The sequence below is a fragment of the Lepidothrix coronata genome, unplaced genomic scaffold (genome assembly GCF_001604755.1).
Source record: "Lepidothrix coronata isolate B3197 unplaced genomic scaffold, Lepidothrix_coronata-1.0 Scaffold16, whole genome shotgun sequence".
Taxonomy (NCBI): Eukaryota; Metazoa; Chordata; class Aves; order Passeriformes; family Pipridae; genus Lepidothrix; species Lepidothrix coronata.
In genome coordinates this window covers 2,741,358-2,764,154 of record NW_016690196.1, presented here as the reverse complement: position 1 = coordinate 2,764,154, position 22,797 = coordinate 2,741,358, and the positions used below count along the sequence as shown (strand labels likewise).

The window sequence follows — 22,797 nt, the reverse complement described above, 5'->3', positions numbered from 1 at the left end:
ACAGCAGTTGTGGAATCTGGACATGTTTTAGCAAAACTGGGAAAACCGGTCAAGTTTTCTCATCACAGTACTTGGCACACGGCACTTTCTGAAAAACATACAGCTCTCACTCTGAAAGTTGTTTTTGGTAACAGCTTTAAATTTGATCAGTCTATGAAAGCACAATGGTGGGGCTTAAACTCATTTTCACTGCCAGGCAATGAAATGGGACACAATCATTAACTGTCACTTGACAGAAGTGCTACTGGAAACTTCCCAACAGCCTAACAAATGAGTCCTACATCAGGGGCCCAACTTGGCTAAAAGATGACACTTTGCCAGACAGTTCCTTGGCAAAAAGCAGAGGGAGAAAGCTGATGGATCTGTTGTCATGTGAAGATGAATTCAAACTTGTTTTCAAGAAAGAGCAGCTTAACAATTTCAGATTAATGAAGGACTTTGGTCTAGTATTGAACATGCCTTGGAAATGTTGGATGTGCTTCAGTGCTGTCTCTACATTTTTTATTTTAGAATATTTGGCATATTAAAAGCTCAAGCTGAACCCAAGTGCACAATTTTTGCTGAAATTCATTGGTATCAATTCTGTAATAGCTGTCAGAGCATGCATCTACTCCCCATCATCATTTTTTTCAAGAGATAACCACAATTTTTGGACATTACTGAATGCAGTAAACCCTGGGGTCATGTTATGACAAACAAGAATTACCATGAGATTTAATTCAAAGTAATACAAATCACAAATAATATAAAGGAGTCTTAAAAAAACTCAAAGTCTAAAAAATTCATTTTTAAAAAAGGACTTTATAGTTAAATATTTTAGGCTTCCTTGGGTAGCTGTTTTAGAGAAAAATATTTAGATGATTTCATTAAGGCACATGGATGTCAGCATGTGATCCTTTAAATACCAGCTATTTAAGAGTAGTACAAGAATCAGCAGAAATTCTGAAATCCCTGCTATCCCTGCTAATGAACCAGTGATAGTCATCAATAGTTTTAATGAATAGTAGTTGCACTTGCTATTTCAGTTTTGCCTGTGGCCTAATTTCTGATTTCTAAAACTTAATATTGAATTTGAGAGTGTAAGGTGGAAGAGGAAAGGGAGAAGCATAGAGGATCCCTATTCTAACAGAAGAACACTGGATCCCTGTTAGGAAAGAAGAATCTGTGGACGAGAAAGTGAGAAGGATCAGAGGGACAGTATTAGAAAACACAGTGTATAGCCTGGAGAAGGGATTGCTTTTATGAAGATGTTACTAAGAAGCTTTCTCACAGCAGTGTGTATCAGGAGAATGAGAGACAACATATTGAAAGAGAGATTAGACAGGGTATAAAGAACAACTTTTTCACTCTGAGGAAAGCCAAGCAGAAGAATATGCCCGGGGAGGTTGTACAATCTCCATCCTTGGAGGTTTTTGGGACTGGACTGGTCCTGCTGCTGGCACAATCTCCATCCTTGGAGGGTTTCAAGACCCGACTGGATAAAGCCCTGAGCAACTTGGTTTGATCTCAGTTGACCCTGCCTTGTGTAGAAGGTTGGACTAGAGACTTTCTGAGGTCCCTTCTTAACTCAATTACCTTATGGTCCTGTGAATGATTAAACACATGCTATTTCATACTGGGAAAGAAATGGTAAAGGGGGAGGGAGACCGAAGGAATAAAAGCGGGTGGAGGAGTGTTGCAGAATGTAACATTGGCATGTCCCGTTCAAATCATAGGCTTCTGGGTTGGGTTGCATTGCAACCGTTTGGGTTTTTATTTATTTTATTGAGCTCAGAGGGCAGAATGTCCTGTGACCACTATCCAGGTCACCCCCTAATTACTAGGAATTCTGAAACTTACCACCTGTCCATTTGTTTTTATGATGATGCAGTAAGGCAACATTTTAGTACTTGAAACCCACCTGTCTAGAGGAAAAAGGCTCTGTGAGGACGCTAGGTTTTCATTTAACTATTGAAACAAAGACAAATCAACCAATCCAGGAAAACTACACCAAAACCCAGACCAAACCTTACATGTTTTATCCTCATTTTCCATTCTGGTTTAGGCTTGACCATTAAATTCTTACTGGGAGTACTGCTCATTTACTTCAATTTCACAGAAAATCTTCTCAGTCTTTCTAGACATTTAGTAATCACAGTATCCAAAAAGGTTAATGTATTTTCTTTGGGACAGTTTTTATTTTTTTTGCTACAGTATTTAAATTACAAGCTTGGGTGATGATTTCAAAGACAATTACTTACTCCTTTTGCTAAAGGAAGCTTAAATTAAATTTGTTACAAATAGTTTTGATTCCTTTCAGATGTTCTTGGTTTTACATTACAGTACAAAGCAAGCAAACATTCCTTTAGGAGGGTAACATCCCTTTAAGTTATTAAGTGGAACAGTACCCAGTCACACAAGAATCTGGACTTCCAATGTACTCTGCTTATGTGATAGTTCAAACTTGCCCTTTACTACCGAAAACCCTAAACAAAAGTTTCCCTTTTCGTTACACTACTTCTTACTGCTTGTCACCAGGGCTATGCATTTTCCAAGTATGAAAGCAAAGATAATGAAAAAAATTTAAAACACAGGCTGTGTCTAGATCACAGACTTCTGCTGGCATATCTGGGCTATGGAATCTCTGCTTTCTTACACTATCTTGAAAACAAGCCTGTAGTATAGTGTGGCTATGCTACATCACAGTGCTTTTTTTTGGTGTAGTCTAGGCTATTTGGGGTGAGTGCCTTACTTCTCTTGTCAAAAAGCTCTTTTTTGGCAGCATGTGCTGAATCTACATCAAAAGTCTTATTGTTTTTTCTTTATCACAAGAATCTCTTCAAAATAATTATGGTCAAAGAATAAACAGGAAGGTGGGGGTTTCTAGTAGAGTTCTGCAGGTGATTAAGTGGCCACAACTTCTCTGAAGGTACTAGCAGCCTAAAATCCAGTCATATTTTAAGAAATTACTTTTAACTACTGTCAAGTACAGAACCATTCTCTGAATTTTCCTATCAACTACAAATGGTTTTATGCCAGCATAGTATGTTTCTCCTACTGCCAAGCAGAGCAGCATGAAGACAGTGTCAGGGAAGGAAATGGAACAAATAAGAATTTGTACACAAAAGGCTTTTAAATGCACCAAGTACGTGTGAGGGAGAAGTCTTTTTCCTCTGTTTTCTTCTTCCTTAAACAATTTCAGCTGTTGCTTGCTATTATTTTACCTCAAAATACTCAGAAAAGAGGAATAACTGCTCAAATCCACTATTCCTTTTCACTTGGATTTACTTGACTGTAAGATCCTAACCTCTCAGGTCACCCAGGTGGAAGCAATGTCACCAGTAGTCTAAAGGACAGAGTATATAGGAAGGCCAATATCAGGCCTACCCACACACTCTTTGGAGTTCCAATGCAAAGCAAATTCTGTTGTGTTGGTAACTACAAGTTTGATAATGTACTATAAACCATGCAATCTATTTGCTCCAACAGGATTGTCACACGAACCAACAATTTATATCATCAGCTTTTTATAAAGGAATGCCAACAGAAACCGGATACTTGGTTGCAACTGAGAAGTGAGCAGCTCAGATAAGGAGCTGGACAGCCTATGTGTGTGTGCCATTTCTGCTCCTCCAAATCCTGAGAGACTTTGCGGGTGTGGTACCTTGGCATAGGTTGGGAAGGTTGGAGAGGTTCTCCAAGTAACAAGTATAAGGTAGCTAAGTTACACAGAACACCTGGTCACTCATTTTTCAAGGGGCACATGTCGGTAAAGTGGTGCCCAACCTCCTCATGATCTTCTCGGAGGCAGTTCTGCTGATATTAGTGACTGTGCAAGGAATACAGCACAAAGCGAACATACCAGGATTTGGACTACTGATTTGAAACTGAAATGCTTATTAAAAATTGCTTTGACTTTAAATAGCTTTAGAGTTTTAAATAAAATAATTATTTTAAAATAGTTTTAATTAAATGAACCTAGAAGTAGAGGATCCTTGGCCTCCATGTCTGATAAATTTTTGAATAAATAGATATATATATACTTCTTGATCTTTTTGGTGATGAAATGCACAAAAAATTTAAAATACTTTTTTAACCTGAAATCAACAGTTGTCTCCTTAGGAATAAACTTAATATCCTGAAACACTCAACGTAAAGTTACAGAACCCAAAATACATTCTAATTACATAATCACTATAAATACATATTTTAACTGAATGCATGCATTTTAATTACTCTGTAAGTAAATTACCAAAAAAGAAAATTAAGATTCTCTTTAAAAGATGAACTAAATAAATAAACAAACAAACTCAGAATTCAAATAATAAACTGAACCAGCCAGTAACACTTTAAAATACAAAAGTGTCTTCCCCTTTCTCCTTGAGATAGCCCAGCATTATAATACTCTGAGGACAACAAAAAAAAAATATATCAAACTACTGTTCTCAAGTTTCATTCTGAAAGCAAAAGTTTTCATTACTTTGGGCATTTTAAATTTGCTAGCTTAATATAAAGCTGCACGCGAGGCTCCGTAGGGTATAAATAAACTAAGCCTTCACAGTGAAAACAAAAAGAGAAATCATACATGCAGTTTATTCTAGAAAAAACATGATTTTAAATTTCACTTTAAAAACCCGTTAAGTGTAACAGTGCGTTAGGAACAATCAAGCTCACTAGAGGGACAATTTACTTGCGAATGCCAGAAAGCATGATCATTTAATATTATAATTCTGAGTAGCATTTTGAAGATTTCACTTCATAGCATTTTACAAAACAATATCCTAAACCTGAACACACTGCATCATACAATGTTAGTAAGCATGAAATCATGGAGTGGAGTGAAGCGGATCCCTCAAAAATGCTGTTTCCTGAGGTGTAAAGGAATTGTTTCACACTTCAGCAGGGCTAGACCATTATGCTCTGTGCAAGGAGAGTTGCAACAGTTTGACCAGAGTGTAGGCCAAAGGCCTGTGCATCTAATTCTCACCTTCACTGTCCTGTCAGTGTTTCTTTCACATACCACCACGCAGAGAGGGCTGAGCACCAAGCAGTAGAAATACCCATTTAAAATGACTCTTTGTATTGATCTAAATTTGTTTGTATAATAGAAAAAGATCGGATTTTACAGTACAGGTCTCAGAACTGCAGGGCAAATAGATGCAAATTGCTTTATCTGCTGGAACAAGTGCCCTAGACCACTAACATACTCACCACATCTGTGGTGAGCCCCTGAATCTTTTCTGTTGGATCAGTCGCACTTTACATAACATTTGTTCACTGAGAGAGGCTGCAGCCACACAGTTCTGTGATTCTGTGCACTCATTTGGGATGAATCAGACATGAGCCCTAATTGCAATAAATATTCATAGACAAAGGCAAGGATCATTATTCCCCATTTATGGAGGAGAAATTGAGGCACAAAGTGATTACTCAAAGTCAGTGACATGGCTGGACAGAAAAGCCAGTTAGCCCCACACCTTCTACCAGGTGCTTTAAAATTGGCCAAAGACACTTGACTATTTAATATGAATAATTTACTAAACATCCTACTTTTGTTTCTGTGTTTAGTGAAACTAATGATTTCTTTTTTAACCCTCCATTTCTAAATCAACCCATACAATACTGAGAGTAGAGGTCCAGGAAATTTAGTGAAATCTGCCAGCAGATTTATCCCACTCACTATATTCACTGTAAGCTATAGATACAGGGTCAGCCTGGTAATCACCAAATGAGGGCTCCGTGAATGCTGCTGCAGTCTTCTCACTCCACCAAATAATTACATGGCTCACCAGGAGAAAAAATATGGAGAAAAACAGTAAGACTTGGAAGAAAAATAACGTTTCCATAAAACACAGACTTATTGCATGATAGCTGGAGGCAACACCTTTGCACAAACAGCTGTAAATTAAAGCTGTCCTTTTGCTAAGCTTCCAGAGATTGCTTACACAATGTGTGGCAATGGGAGAGAATATAGAAGATAGTTAATTTTCTTCTTTCTTCTTCACTTGCTCAAGTTGATGAAAAGTGACTTGCCTACTCTCAAAAGGGTGAAGGTATGCTCCCATACCACAACTGCTACAATTGTGAACAGATGTGAACATTTTGCCACCTGATTGCTAAACTAAAATTTTCTTGATTTCTAAGTAAAAGTGAAAGTATATCAACAAATACACATCACCCGCAGGTGGCAAGTGTTAGAGAACTTGAAATCACAATTTTTTTCTACTCTCTCCAGTAACCATTGGTGAGCTCTTGATGTGCTGTCCTTGCTCATTTCAACTATGAGAAGGCTATCCAGTGTTTAAGTTCTTCCACACGCTGCAATCCATGTTGGCAGCAAAATCAGTACACACAGGGGATTCCATGTCACCAAAGGTACAGTACAGTGCAGTTCCTCCAATGCTAAGGAAAACAGTTGCTATGCACAGCAGGATCAGCAAAATACAGGAGCCACCAGATACTTCATCTGTAAAGAAGAGCAGAAAAGGTGAAACAGGATGATATACAAAGCAATACAAACACATGAAAGAAAATCTGAGAAAAGTTTTTACCACGAATGGGTCAGGAGGTAAACACACTTAATAATGCTCAAAATACAGAGCAGTAATTGTATGTTTCTCAGCCTTTTCAGAAACCTAATTATATAGCTTCGTTTCTGCAGTCTGTGTACCTGTCCTTGCTCATATCACTTGTGGACTCATTCCACACAGAAGCAAAATGCACTCACCTATGAGAATGCCACACAGCCAAAGCCTTCCTTCATGGAAATAGTTGAAATGAAATGAAAGCTTTGAAACTAAAACAAATAGAAACACTCTTGCTTAATTTGTAATGACACTGACTGTGCTATCATGAACTGCTTGTGTTTCCTCTCACATTTTGGCTGTAAGGATAGAGACAAAACTTTCAGGGTAACGTGAAGGGTTATTTTACATTTCAGTTATTCTCTGCTACCTCTTTCCATGATTGTTTATTACAGAGTAAGAGCAATACCAGAGGTTGCAGAGATGCTGCTACATCCTCACAACCTCATAATTTTACTTTGGGGTCAGATTACTTTGGTAGTCTGCACGTAAAAACAACATCTGCATCTTCTGTTAGATTGATATGGCTCTACAAAAATTTCTGAACTCCCTTCACTCTACATCAGGGAGAAGAAACAGTGCAAAAGAAGAAAAAAAGAAGAAAGATTCATGTGCTTTTTTGTGCGTGTTTGAAATCAGATTTGAAATAATAGCAATAGTAGTATAAAATAACTTTCCTTTTGAATCACTAAATCCTTGGGGAAAAAATCACAGAAGAAACTCTAATTGAAATTTTATTTAAAACATAAATACTTTAAAAATAATTTCAAGAAAAAGATGGGATACGCTCTCTTTTAGGCTGTGAATGTTTTAGACATGCTTAATGCACTATTAAGCACTAATTAATACCATTTAGTGGCTGGCATATATGGTAGATATAGAAAGTACTATCATTAGCAACCAAAAGTATTTTTCTTAATATCTCTTTAGTTTGAATAATAGAGAGCTTAAACTCCAAGAAAAGCAGATCAAAACAACATACTGTATTTCTCATGAGGCTATTCAGCCCATCAAAAAGGTGGTAGGGTGTAAAGCCAAATTTAATGATGGCTAGCAAATACATATGGATATTAAATTATAAAGCAAGGTTAAAATCCTGGTCTACTAGAAAGGGTTGGAAAGCTACTGGTGGAAGAAGGACAACACATTGTTTCTTCTGCATCCCTCTTTACCCACAGGGTAAATGGATTTATGGAGAAAGCCTACACCTCCCACCCTCTAAGCAATAAACATTAATGAAAGAACTTCAATTAGCTGCCACTTGCAAATCATTCAGTCAGATGAAAAAAACTGGGACTTCATCCTCAGACAAGCTTTAAAATGGAAGTGTGCTTATTGTATCCTTCTGTAGTCTTGTTACCCAAACCTGGTAAAGATTAATAATCTTTGATCAATCACCTTTACTTATTAATTAAGTTGAAAAAAACCAAGACAGTATGTTCAATGAATTCCTGCTTTGCTCTTGTGAACAAAAAGATCGACATCATTTGCACCTCAAGACTGCAATCCATGAATTAACAGCTTTAAATTACCTTGATCCAATGTGTCTTCCATTTCTTGGAATCGCACTCTTCTCTTTGTTTGTCTTTGCTGGACTTGAGAAATTGTTTTACCGTCTCTGTCATCTCTCTTCTTTAGTATAGACACCAATCCTTCCGCTGGAGCAATCTATCAGGAAAGTCAGCGAGTGGCACAACAGATGTGAGAAATTGAAGCATGAGCTCTATTTAACAATGACTTAGGGAAGAAATGAGCTAAATGGTTAATAAATGTTTTCCACTCTACTTTTCTTAAACATTGCAGCACTTGTGAAACCTCCTTCTTGAAAACATCAATTCCTTAACACACAGGACAGCTGCAGTATCATTCCACTGTTCACTGACACTGTTTGCCCTTAAGTGTTACCAAAGTTAAATACACACACATTTACTATTTGGATCATCCTTTGTGTTCACTGCAACAGTTCCTTTGTAAGCTCGCGTGGGTTAGGGCAGGGATGAGGCAGATTTGTGCCAAAAACACTATTATCAGAGGGCAATAAGAAGTCAATGACACACTGCTGCTGCCTCTCCAAAGATATAATCCTGCAGAGACCATCAAATACTTATTGCAAGATTAATTTTCCAGCACTGCAATTGGTTCCCCAGAGTGGACAAGCAGCTACAGTGGAGCTACAAAACCAAACAGAGAGAACAACAGGGAAAAAGAAAGCTTCAACGCTCTGGATAGATTCCAGCTCCACATTGTAATAAGCTCTCTGGATACAGCAGCAGTTCAAAAATCCTTCTCTACAGGCTGGTCATCCAAACAGCTTGCACAAACAGCGATACAGTCAACAAGTCAATAAACCATAACTTCTCTTCTGTTTGCTATAGCATTTGGACTAGTTGCAAGAGTATATGCTAAGCCATACTGGCATGAATGAGCAGTATGTAACTTCCTAGTTATTAGAGAAATGAAAGTAGGTGAAGTATCAGGAGACAAATGCTTTCCTAAGCAAGTAGTTCCCGGTGGGCTAGAAATAAAAAGAAATTAAAATAAGAAGCATGTTTAGACATGCTCTTTTTTAATCTTGTGAGCATCTTTAACTTAAAAAAAAACTTAATAATTTCTTCCTAGAACTTAGTAGGGCTTTTTAAAACTTATTCTGTAGATCAGCAATAACATTTGTTAAATTGAAAAGTAATATGTATTCATTTGTGCCACAGATGAAACATCACATTTACAACTGAGTTTGCAACTCCTCTATAAGGAGATGACCCCAAACGCCTATAATTTTCACAAATACCCAAAAAACCCCAACTTTCCAAGTAACACCGTAGTTGCAGAAAACTGACTGCTTAACTCTACCTGTAACAGAATTAAGTTAGAAGAGCACCCATAAAAACTTGTTTGCATTGCAATTCCAAGAGCTGTAGAAAAACTGAAAAAAAGTGACTTCATAACTTATGCCCTTAAACATGCTTCATGCTATGAGCTTATATAATGCATTGATGCCTGCTGTAGTAAGAGAGATGGTGGACTGAATACAGCAAGAGACAGAGCACAATCCAACAGGCACCAACTTTGGCATTTGCAACATTTTAACTGATAAATTCGGCAATTACACTTATAAGTCTGTAGTCTGGCAGTACTTTGTAGCCCTCAAATGGACAAATGAGGTTACCCTGCACAACTTACAGAGCTGGATACTGTGGGTGTATGCCTACACGTCTAATAATTTTTCCCAAAATTCCAACTGAGAGGATAAAATTGATCTCTGCCACACTACCACTTTTGATACCCACTTTCCTTTTTGATTATCTTCTCAAGAGCTTGAAAGGATTATTTAAGGAATATTTAGTGAAAGTGTGGAGGTGGCAGAAATAAAGTCAGTCAACATACAGAGGACCAGTATTTGGCACAAATGAACCAAAAATTATGGTCTGCAAGAGTCTCATCACAACAGACAAGCACACTGAGTTGAGGCTTCTACTGGTAATGTCAAATTAGCCTTACAGAACAACTACAAAAATTTAAGAGGCCAGCAGGAGAAGCAACACTCAAACTTCCTTATTGTGACAATGAAGGGGGATCATGTAGGAGTGCTTTAATTTGACTTATTTATTTGGGAGGGTGGAGATGAAATGATGTCCTTTAGAAGAGTAGATTATTTTAAGCTTCTGCTTACATCATTACTTTCATAAAGAGGATCAATGGCTCCTCCCACACCACCCACACAGCAGGCTAGCTGTCGCCTGGCACGCTTGTTCCCAAGTGGCTCGGACTGCACTAGGTGGGAATGTCACCTAGGGACAGCAGGGCATTCATACCAGTCTGCCCTAAGACTAGACGTGGTGGTCTAGTCGTCATTTCAAACTAAGGCACTTCATTTTGTCTGTTGGTTCATGGTAGTTTCTGAATTACTGTGTCACAAACTCGGTCTTCTCCAAGCTTAAAACCAGAGGACTATCCTTGACAGGATTATGTGGAAATGTGTTTCAGTGATTACAGTTACATAAAAGGCTTGTGGAGGAAAGTCTTGCTACAATGAGGTTCATTTACTTTTCCTGTCAGCCTACATGGCTTTCAGGATTTACTTTAAATGTATAAAGAACTAATTGACACAGTGCAGGTTCCTCTATTCTGAACATTTTCTTTTGCTTAAAAAGGGGGAGCAAGTGCTTTTGATTTTGCAATAAACAGAGCGTGGTTAGTGTTACTCTCCTACCCCAGCAAAAACCATAGGCTGTATTTTGAAAAATGGCCCCTTTACATGATATGTACTTCATACCTAGAATACAATCATAGAATATTCTGAGTTGGAAGGTACCCACAAGGATCATCAAATTCCAGCTCTTGGCCTTGCACAGGACCATCCCCAAGAGTCTCACCATGTGACTGAGAGCATTGTCCAAACGCTTCTTGTACTCTGTCAGGGTTGGTGCTGTGGCCACTTCCCTGGGGAGCCTGTTCCAGTGCCCAACCACCCTCTGGGTGAAGCACTTTTTCCTCATATCTAACCTAAACCTCCTCTGACTCAGCTTCATGCCATAAATATACTTCATTTGCCTTTGATTTTCATGAGTCATGTAATTAAGGTTTTTTTGTTTTGTTCTGCAGTATACAAAGTGATTATATTAGATCCATCTCCCATTAATTAAACATCCAAGGAGAGGGACTTAGCTGCCACACAAGACGAAGTTTTAAATCCCAGTCTTTAGGAGGCAGAAGGAATTTAAAAAGACAGAGTATATTATGTAAATTGAAGTTAACAAGGGAACTGTGGTTAATACAGTTGACCACAAATCAAGCCTCTTCTTGACTTGAACTATGGGAGGAAAAATGTAGGCTTGCACAAGACTGCACTGAAAACATCTCTTACATGAAAGAACTGCATAAAGGACCTATTGAAACATAAGATATGTTCTTAATTCTAAGCTAGATAATTAACAAAAGATGGTCTTGGAGCATCTGTGTAACTGAGCTTACTCTCTCAGCTCTGCTGGCCTTCACAAAATCTTCTGACTTTTATAATTACTGTACAGAAACCGAAAATGGCATATGGGTGTGTGGTGGCATTTTGACCAACAGTAAAAAGGAAAGCAGCAATGACTGTTGGTTAATTGAAACTCTTTTAAATATTTTAGCTTTTTGCTTTTTGCCACCATTAACAGAAAGTAATTCTGCTTCAATGAAAAGTTTTGCACTTTTTGGACAAAGTTTAATAACCAGGTTGCAAAATTAGAAAAAATAAGCTTTATTTAAACTACCTGTCTCTTCTCTGTTTAAAACAGCATTTGCTAATAAAATATTAAAAAGCTTCTTACACTGTACATATTTTCAAAAAATATGACGTATACATTTATATGTTTATAAACATACTGGACAAAACTAGTAAGGCCTTGTGCTTCAAGCTCTTAGAGAAAACAGACTGCACTTCACTATTAGAATTATTTGTACCATATAGATATAAATAAAAACCCCAAAAGGGAGGCACTGCAAACTGGGAACTAGAAAAAAAAGTTCACTGTACAAAGTATTTTGGTCTGAATGCAGAGAACTACTCAAGAAGCTGTTTTGTTTGTGTATTCTCCTGTGGACTGTATTCCTTATTCAGTTACTTGGCAAAGGACTACAGTTTCATTACTAGCAAAAGCAGATTTTTTAAAGCAGTAATCCACAGCCGTATGACAAACTGACAAAAACCAAGACTACCCTGGGTTACAATAAAACCAGCAGACAAACCCTTTTGATAACAAAATAAATTTAATACATGAATAATTTGAGTTGAAAAGGAGCTAACTTAGCAGATTCAGTATTCATACCACAGTAACAGATTTTAACTATTTTTTCTGCTGATATACTTGCCATGAAAGTACCAGGGCTCCTTTACACAGCAACAAATAGCTCAGATACCATGTAAGCATTTCAAGCAGAAGTGTAGTCCTTGCAAACTCAAAACTACAGGACCCAAGCTATAAAAGAGAACAGGGAATCCAAAACATTTTCTCCAAACCTAGTACAGACAGGTGGAGACTTCATTTCTTGGTATATAAACAGTGCCAACCAAAAGCTGTATGTTGTGGTTGACAAGCTCTTTATCTTTGCTTTATAAAAATAAATTTCAAATTATAATTTTCTAATCAGAAAAAGCAGTAGGATTTTACTCATTTCCCTAACTGTCACTCACATAAAAACTTTGTGTTATAAATTTTTACTTTATACAGCAAAATGAAACTTACATTATTAAGGTCACAATTTGTTTCACTGTTGCTGTGTCATTTCATGCTCATAGAAATGATAGCAAAGATATCTAAGAAGAGGCTATACACTTCTGATATCTGTTGCTGCCAACTGCTGACTGTGCTTCAAAGCTCCTTGTTAGCTGTATGAATCTTGTTTCTACAAAATGACAGTGATTTTCCATCATTTGCACATTGTTGTACATAGTTTGTATTAGTGATGAAATACGCAGTATAAGGGACTGTACAATATGCAAAGCAATATTTGACTTTTATTTAAATTATTTAAAGTCAGAGTCAGAATTTGGTGGATCTTCACTCTTGGAATGAGTTATTGTAAATGACAGACTAAAAGCAAGCGACAAACTATCTAAATTAGAAAACTAGAGGAGATGATTCTTGGATCTCAATATGGGGTCAAACAAGACTTCCTAACTGTAAATACATGCACAAGTATTTACCTTTCCCATTATCAATAAATTAGTATTACATGTCCATTGAAGAACATTAATGAAATTTTGTTCTACCATATCATTTTTGTATTTAGGTTATTTCAAAATTATCTTTACTTCTGCCTTCCATTCTAATTTGTTTGTGGCAGGTTTGTAAATATTCACTCCATGACAAGTTTTATCACAGTCAAATTGATTTTTTTTTTCTTTTTTACTGCCACATTGGTACATTTCATGTGACTCATTTCATTCATGAGGCTACCAATACATTTCCTAAATATTTCATTAACAGCTACTGTATGAAAACACTGTTATCTTCTTAGGTTGCCATAGTCTGAACAATGCAATTCCAATGGCTTCAAAAGGACAAGAAAGGAAGAAGTCTTAAAGCTGGTTACAAAGATCAGTCTGCTTGTCAAAACATCAGTGAGATCTTATTTTAGCACTAAAACAAAATCAACGAACACAAGTTAACACTGCTGCTTTCTCAGGGGTGGCAAACTCTTTTAATGTGTCTCCCAGGAAAGCTGTAGGTGCTCACCACTTCTGAAATGAAACCCCAAGGCTAGTGATGGGTGGTAAGATTAATTGGAAAAACAAAATATAAGAATATAATGAAACAGTACAAGCTGGTGTGCTGTCCTTAACTCACCCTGCTGCATCTAAAAATTTCATGTATTGCAGAACAACCTCAGGTGCTGCATATTACAAACTTTAACTGTTATTGAAGTTAATCCTTCTTCTCTTTTTCAGTTTAAACCCATTGCCTCACACACAACTCAGGCCTTTTGTTAAGAATGATTCAAATGGGCTCCCACCAGTGCAGCCAACATTAAGCCTTATATGGCCAGAAAAAGTACTGTGGAAAAACTCAAGGTACTTTTTCCTCTGCAGAGACTCAACTCTGCCATCAGAGTACTGGCAGTCCCAGCATCAGAAGAGCAAACTAGAAATGAAACTAGGTTCCCAGTAAAGCATCATCATTGTTCACAGAGACAATTAATAAGTCTTTTGCTAAGCCCATATACATGTATAACAGAAGAGTAATTTAAACATCATTCCTCAGCATTAGATTTCTTTTGAGCTCACTGAAAGTTCAGCATTTTAACAGAGGTGTACTGTTCTATTTCACATAGATAAATCCTAAATTAATCCTATTGTGACTATTTTTAAATTGCTCTTAAGGTCCCATGGATGCAAAATCAGAAAATAAATAAAGCAAAGATGTCGTCATGCACTTTCCAAAAAAGTCCAAAGCAATAAATCTTGTCTATTTTCAGAAGAGCAACCTAGTTTATGAAGCACTCACTCTTGTTGTGGCCTATCAGCAGTGCTTCAGAAAGGTGGGTTCAGGATCAGAAGCTTTCTTAGCTTTGGTTGAACAACAAAGCTATCTAAACTTGGCAAAATTAGAAGCCCATACAGTCATACACAGAATTTATACATATGTAGTTCTCACCTCTACAGAATAGGCATAAAAAAGAAAATTTTGTTTTTTGAATAGAAATGAATCACATTACATCATAGGCATTATGTACATCTCTGACACGAAACTTGATTTAACAGGAATTATGAGAACACCTCCTAACAGTCTCTGTCAGAATAAAAAAGTTAAAAAACACCAGCTGTTCATACTCATATGTAAAAATCAATCTAATTTTTAGAAACACTCTTTGGTGCTGGTCAAGAAGGAGACAAACAGGCAAAACCAAACTTTTTTCTCTGAATAACTCAGAACAATTAAATATGTATAGATTTCAGATTTGAAAGTGATATATTAAGGAATACTTAACACATTTTGAAGTTGGAAATATCTAAAATATTTTGAGACAAACATGAAAGATTTTATAGAATTCATAATCTTTACCTCAGCAATCTCTATCCTTCTTGCAAGTTCATCAAGAGAAGAAAAGCTGTCATCTAGTGATAAAGCTTCCAGTGAGTTATAAGATGCTCGTTCAGGTGAAATATCTGGAACAGTGTCTGAGTCCTCTTGGTTTTCTAAGATTGATTCCTCAGTGTCTATTATGTTACCATTTAAAAATCTGAGAAATAAATCTTCTTGTTCTTCATTATTTACCTTCTCCTCCTGTCCTGCTGCTCTCTGTATTTCCTTGCACACCTGTGAATGGGTAGTACTCTCATGCTCAGACACTTTATGGCACCCAGAGCATACATCTGATGCAGTTCTGTCCCGTGAAGACTTTTCATCATCGTCATCAGGCTGTATCTGTTGCTGCTTTAAATCATTATTTTCAAGCTGGGCACTAGCGATTTCAGAAGAGCCAGCAGCATGTTTTGATCTGAGCAGATTTCTATCAGCTTGCACATCTTTATCAGAAGGAACCAAATCAGTAGGCATATAGTCACCATCTGTTAAAACTGAAGCATCTACCATTGGCTCAAGAGGGAGTTTCACTCCAGGCTCCCCAGTCCCTTCTGTTTTTTCTGCATCCTTTGAGAGCTGTCTTTCTCTCAGCTGCAAATTGTTATCTTTACCGGCATCCCCAGATGATAAACAGCCCGAAGAAGGCCTGCCCACTGTCCCTGTGGACTGGGTGTGTGGCTCCAATGTTGATTCAGCACTGCAGTGCTGCTCCTCCATGTGGTCCTTTCCTGCAGCTACCCAAAGACTTCCTGCCTCTATCTGTCTCTCAGTTTTGTTTTCATCTGGGGAAACAGTGCTCAGCTGTTTATCTTCTTTCTTTGGCCCAATGCCAGGACAAGTTTCAGTACCTAAGTGCAATAGGAAAAACAGTTTCAGAGTTTTTAAATGATTCAAAGCATCAGCCCAGGGGGGAAAGAGTATACTGTGATTTGATAACATTGTAACCTAATGCTTCAAAATGCACTCCCATAAAGGGTAGGTATTTTATGCACCAGTCAGAATAACTTTTATTAGTAGTCTCTGACTCCTGATTCAGAAGAAAAAAAAAAGTATCTGCAAACATTCTTGCAGGCAAAGCACATGACTCACTGCCCTTCTGACAAGAGTTGCTCCCTATATGTATGTAAATATCTTTCTGAACAGCCCCTTTTCTTCTAAAGGATATTTTATGTGAGTGCATCTCATGAAGGTCTGGAATTCAGACAAATGCACTTAATTACAGAAAACTATTTTGATGCTGGTGTATCTGTTGCACAGGGAGATATCTGAATTTCCTTTAAAGAAGCTGAAATAATGCTAATTTAATAAATACTAAATTTGCAGGTCACTAGCTCCTTTGGTTAATGCTAAATGAAATATCCATTATTTAATGTCCCATAAAGGATAGCATAAAAAAATGCTGCTTTTTGGATACATAAGTTAGTTTACATATTAAAAATGCAATTTGTTTCAGCTTATTTCTGTATTCACATTTACAATACATATGAAAATTATTTTTTCTTATCTAAAATTTCAGAGAGAAACATGAGGAATTTTGCATAGCTTGTGAATTCATCTACTACTGACATGATCTGCTGATGAAGGAGTAGATGGTTAGCCCAAGCTGTCAATAAAATCAGTAGATATTAGCCATTACAAGAAGCTCAAAGCCAAACTCCCTTCTAGGCTTATGAAGAGAGAAAGGGATGTTAAGAATTAGAATAAAAAAGTAAGCTAGCTATGACAGAAACTGCCTTTTATTCCATACTTGAATAAAAACTAAGTTACGACTATGTTATAATAGGACTACTGTTACAGTAATAGTAATAACCTCAAAGACCAAATTAATACCTCTAGAAAACACTTGTTTGCATTTTTTGTTCATAGCAAAGAGCAAAAAGGTTTTATGATCAGATTAAGGAAAATATCAAACAACACACTTATTAACTGTATGAGTTCTTACAAGAATAACTGAAGATCTCTATGCAAATTTTATCCTTCCTCGCTTGTTAAAACCTCACTTAAAATCTGAGGAATTTCCTGAATTTGTTACATGAAATAGGGTCACATTCAGTAAAACAAATGTTTGCATTAATTCATTGTATTGAACAATTTTATTAAATTCCAAACTATCCCCCTTTAAATGGATAATGAAATACAAGGTAGTACAGAAAAGACAGGCTTGGAAATTGAAAAAGAAAATATCCAAGCAAACCAAAACATGGAAAAAATATCAGAATGATGTTAACAGATAGAAAGGGTACAAGGAACCTAACTTCTGTAAAGCACTGAAAGAAGAAATAGGTGTGACACAGGGTCTTTTTGAAAATTAGACACAGATGAGTTGACAGCTCAAGGGATTTGTAACGGGATACTGAGCCCTTCACATATAGGTCATGAGTTCAAACACAGCCTGGATTATTGGTACAAGATTTTGTTACCATCTGTCAATTTTTCCTAGTGGATACATCCCATTACAACAGGCATCTTTGTTGGCAGCCCCAACTGTAACAAAGATTAAATGGAATTGGAAATTAAATCAAACTCTTTACTGTGAAAGGTGGCCCCTTGAGCTCAGGGCTCTGTTCCTAAGAAAGTAATAAATGATCCTAGCACTGTTATCTAACCACAGATGTACAGGAACTGAGATGCAATGATCATTGTTACATTCCACATCAAGTTTTCAGCAGTGTTCAGTATTTTTTTTTACACCTGCTTCAGACAAGCCCTTCCCACTACAAACTAAAGGCAAGTTAAGACAATACTCGAACACTTAATTAGAAAAGATGCCTTTGCTTACTAAGTTAAATGAAGACATACCTACCCATGGCAGCAATTTTTAGCTGACTGATAGAAACACAACAAAGTGTCTACTGAAAATTTTTTAGCAACAAAAGAACTTATGGTAATTTAAGAAATGCTTTTTCCCCTAACTGAGTTGCTTTAAAATAAACACTTGCTTTGTTCATCCCAGAAACCCACAGCCACCACTTTATCCTGTTAATCCAAGACAATCTAGCAGAAAGAGTACTGATCTACAGTAATCTACCAGTAGAGAATTCACACTTCTCCATCTCTGCAATTCTTGCCAACTGATAACAAATCCCATAGGACCTGAAAGAAAACAGGGTATAAGGAATTCCTCCCCACCTTGGAAACAGGTCTATATGTACACACTGCAAACTTATGTTAAGGGGTTTATTAAATTCTATTAAATTCAGTATTTAATTAGAAAAGTTTTCATGAAACACATTAATTTATCTTTAGTTTACACTAAGGCTATTAAGGCTTTCAGTCAGAAACGGAAGAAATTCATGGGTACAGGATGTATCAAACCTCATCTTTTAATATACACACACATAGCTGTAAGGGCCCAGTTCTCTCTGCTGGAAGACTCAGAGGAAAGGAAAATGCAGTAGAACAGACCATTCACAACCTCTGCTCAGAAGGGCAGAAAACTAATTCAGTGACTGTCCTGGGAACCCTGACTGGCTGACTACTTATAAAGCTGTTTCTCAGTCACTGTATCCCCACGATACAGGAATTGTGAATTCTTAGGATCAACTGCCTACAGAGCCTCAAACTAAGTTCCCATATGTCTTCAGCAAGTGAATGCAGTAATTTTTGCTTTAGATTACTAAAGAAGTTTTATTTTACTTCAAAGATGCTACCATAGTACAGTGCAACAATCTTTACAATGTAATATAGCTACCTCTACAACGTATTATACATATTCTTATTGATAATTGGAAATTATCTGTGCTGTTTCAGAAAAATGCATCTCAAAATCTGTACATTGCATGTAACTGAAAATAGTTACTAATACTGTTTACTATATTGAATTGCCACACCTCAGAATATTTATTATCAGATTGTTTACCTTGTATTTTACACACACAAATTATGTATCTTATCTCTAGTTTTATACAATTTTGTAGTTTATGTAAGTTGCTATAAATGCATGCATATTTAAGACTTTTTTGATGGAGGTTAGAATTACTTTACAATTCTGAATATCAATAACTAATTAAAATTGCATAGTACATCCATTGTGCAGTCATGAAAAAAAACCCAGCTTAATCCATTTGTGGAAATCCAATAAATGCTGTAGATTCAAATGAAATAGTTTCACTGCATTTATAGGAATTTATCATTATAGTGTAACATTTAAAAAAAAAGTATGCACATGTAAATGCATACACACATACCTGATTTAAAAGCAGCAGCTTCTCTTTCCTTTAGATTTTTGGATTCCATTAACTGAGGCAAACAACTGCTTTCCCATGTATTTTCTGCAGCTAATAACTGTAAAATATGATAGTGTTTCCTGTAATTTTTGGAATTAAACAGGAATGCTGTGACTTTTTGAGACATTCAAACTTTAAACAGCTTCAAAACTTGAAAGATTTTATCAAATAATTTTTTGAAATATATTTATTACCAATCTTTGACAAAGCAGAATTCAATTAAACAGCTGCTTACCTTATTTTTGGATGACTGTGGCCTGCAGGAATAAAGAAAAAAGAATAAATTTATCTAGTAGCAACTTTCTTAATAATAAATGTAATTGAAATCTTATAAACTTTTTACTCTGCTCTAAAATTAGCACAGAATTTTTCTTACACTGAGACAGTGTTAGCATGCTAGCATACATCTGTACTTGTGTGAATATCATCAGAAGACCAACTCGCCCTAACATTGCTCCACCTAATTGAGAAGGCGTCAGGAAAAAATTTACCACAACGTATCAGGAAATGTAAATCCCTGTAAAAGTTTATGCTCAGAAGGAACTCTACCAACTTTAAAAATCGTGTCAAGACTTGATATCTATTTATACAGATAGTATATTTAATAGTATATTTAATATACTATTAAAAATACTGATCACTATAGCAGAGATTGAAGAATAGAAAAAAATCCCCACAAAACATATTTCCCTTTCCACAGACTAGGACACAATTTCTGGGTACTGTAAGGTACAGCAGCTCCCACTGATTCCACTCATATTCAGAGGTGGATCAGCACTGCTAACAGTCAGTGTGGACTTGGCAAACTGTGTGGAGATTCATGCACACTGTGATCTATCACACACAGTCTATCTTGCAGTCTTTCATACAGCAATGAAGATGAAATGCAGAGCCTTTTATTTAAATCTACTGAAAAAAATAAGAGAGATACAAGGGAAAAGTACTGATGTTCATACTCTAACAAAAACGTTTAAAAGGTACGTTGACTTTTAAATTTTACCATTTAAACTTCAAATAAGGGACACTCAAAACTATCTTTAAAGAATAAACATGTCCAGTATGTAGCTGTAAATGCTGACTATCAGAAAAATTACTTTCAATTACAAAAGCAAAATGTTCATATTTTCCAAGACCTGCATGTTATTCATTCAATATTAAAGTGTAATTTTAATTAAAAAATAAAATGAGTTTAAAGCTTGGGAAAAAAACCCCATATGAAACAACAAAACCAATCAGGCTTTTGCCTAGAGAGTTTCAAAGAGTAATAATATTAAATACAGAACACTAATCATGGCAAATGAACACAAATCTTAATTTTTATCAAATTGCAGAGTTTCTCAGAACACAGAATGATATTTCATAACTGAAATGAAGGAGAAAGCAGAGTTATTCTCAACAAGGTGACAATCCAGGTGACTATAGGGAGGTGCTGCTCATTGCAGCTTATAAATCGCAACAGACTTGAATCTTAAATCTTTCTGTGGGTTTGCAAAGTCACATGTAAGGAAATGTAGGCTGAGGAAGCCTGCAGGCACTCTGAGTGCAATCTCTCAGTGGCAGCACACCGTGGGTGTAAACATGCAACCACGGTGCTCGACCTGCCTCCTCTTCCTGCGGAAGCTCAGGAGTGCGCTTCCAAGGGGCTCCCGCCCAAAGGCATTCAGACTACAAATAAACAACATTATATCCCTGCCTGAGTTCTGGCAATCAGCCTGGGTGTTTTCAAACTTCACTATCATCACCCAGAATAAAAAATGTGATAGCCAAATCATACTCTCTATGAAAAACAGGAGCATTTTGGCTTTTGTTATATCCAGATTGACTAAGTCAGTGCAAATGTACTTGAAAACGTTTTCTCTCCCCATCTGATTGAGAGCATCTCTCTTGTCACTGGCAGGTCTTTTCACAGCCTTTGAATGTGGTTAGTTTCCTTATGGTCATTGGCTGATCATTTTTCAGTGGCAGCTCGCATAATTTTTTCCATTTGTCCCTTAAAATCAATGTCTAGGTGGTAGGGCATTCACCCATGACATAATAGATCTTCTCCTTCCTGACAGGTATAATCCCATGTTACTATCCAGAAATGCACCCTAGGCACTGCCACAAGTTTGTTATACTGTGATATGCTGATTCAGGAGGCTGATGCATCAGGCAAAGCAGGTATGAACTAAGATTTCACAACTTTTCAGAATACTGTACAGAATCGCTGCTTCATAATGTTAATGCAACCTATATGAAATGAACATAGAAGATAACAAGTAGTACTTATAGCATTAGGGAATTGTCCTGAAATGTGGGAAAACTGAGAATAAAATGGAGGGAAAAGCACTGGGTTAATAAGGGTACTGAAGGCAGAGATGCTGGGCAATTGCATTTCAAAACAGTGATTAGAACAGTAGGTGTTAGACAAGAACACCCATCATCACGAACACCCATAATCAGTTCTACAGCCTCTCTTCCTAAATTAACACTATTCAGATTTTTTTACCTTGGCTGAACTACTAAAACTCAAAACTCCATTTCTGGAAAACTAGTGATTTGCTGAAAACATTTAAGATCTAGTCCCCATAGATTCCTCAAACCATATTAAAACAATTGATGGCAACAAAAATATTTTAGTTACATATCAAAAAGAACCATGACTTTATAACTAAATTCAAGTCAGTGCGACACAACTTTTATTTTGACACTGACTATTTTAAAACACCTATACCAGCAAGGAGACAACAGCTGCACTAACAATAGTACTTGGAAAGTAATAATATGTTCTAATACTTACTGTAGATGCAAAGAGCAAACTCTAGTAAGCTTTTCCAGCTCTTGGCCGCTCAGTTCTTTCACTGAATTCCTCAGTGTTGTAACGGGACTAGGAACTGCTGTTTTCCATTTTCTTTCTAAATGAAATCAAAATAATTGTTACTCAAAATATTATAAAAGTAGTATTTGCTTAACATAAAACATATAGTGGAAACTAATTATTTGATAAATATTGACAACTTTTCTGTGTATGCTCTACAATCTTGTAACAGAATACACAAAATGGCATCCTATTCTTTCACAACACACTTTATTTTCATCATATCAGACTCACCAACCCTAACCCAAAAATAAGCTCAAAACAACTGTGGATCAAAGTTTTAATTAATAAAATAAAGAATTACAAACTAATTGCACCTTTACCATAAAATATGTGCAAACAAATCCAAAGCAGGAATATTTTTCTTGTAACAAGCTCAAAGAAATTCTGATAGAAATACTGCTTTTGCTATGTAACAATATGTATACTCTCTTGTTTAGAAGTACAAACTAAATTAACTCTTTCTTCTACCATATTAGTTTAGCTGGTACTCACCCCATTGCTCCTGTATGGAAGAAAGATTTGCAAGCAGCCGCTCGTGATACAGTCGTTCAAGCTGAATGAACTTCATTGCCTTCTCATCTGAA

The 22,797-nt window shown here is 36.5% G+C and overlaps 1 protein-coding gene across 1 annotated transcript in view; it reads right to left on the bottom strand.

Moving 5' to 3' along the window:
• Window positions 1–2,149: 2,149 nt before the first annotated feature.
• The window catches only part of CNST (consortin, connexin sorting protein), a 34,399-nt gene continuing 13,751 nt past the window's right edge, over window positions 2,150–22,797 (bottom strand). Inside the window, 8 exon segments of the mRNA XM_017806800.1 lie at window positions 2,150–6,302; window positions 6,305–6,445; window positions 8,096–8,231; window positions 15,107–15,975; window positions 19,315–19,411; window positions 19,589–19,610; window positions 22,133–22,247; window positions 22,706–22,792. Of these exon segments, the coding sequence (XP_017662289.1) occupies window positions 6,259–6,302; window positions 6,305–6,445; window positions 8,096–8,231; window positions 15,107–15,975; window positions 19,315–19,411; window positions 19,589–19,610; window positions 22,133–22,247; window positions 22,706–22,792 (1,511 nt within the window). The 3' untranslated portion in view covers window positions 2,150–6,258.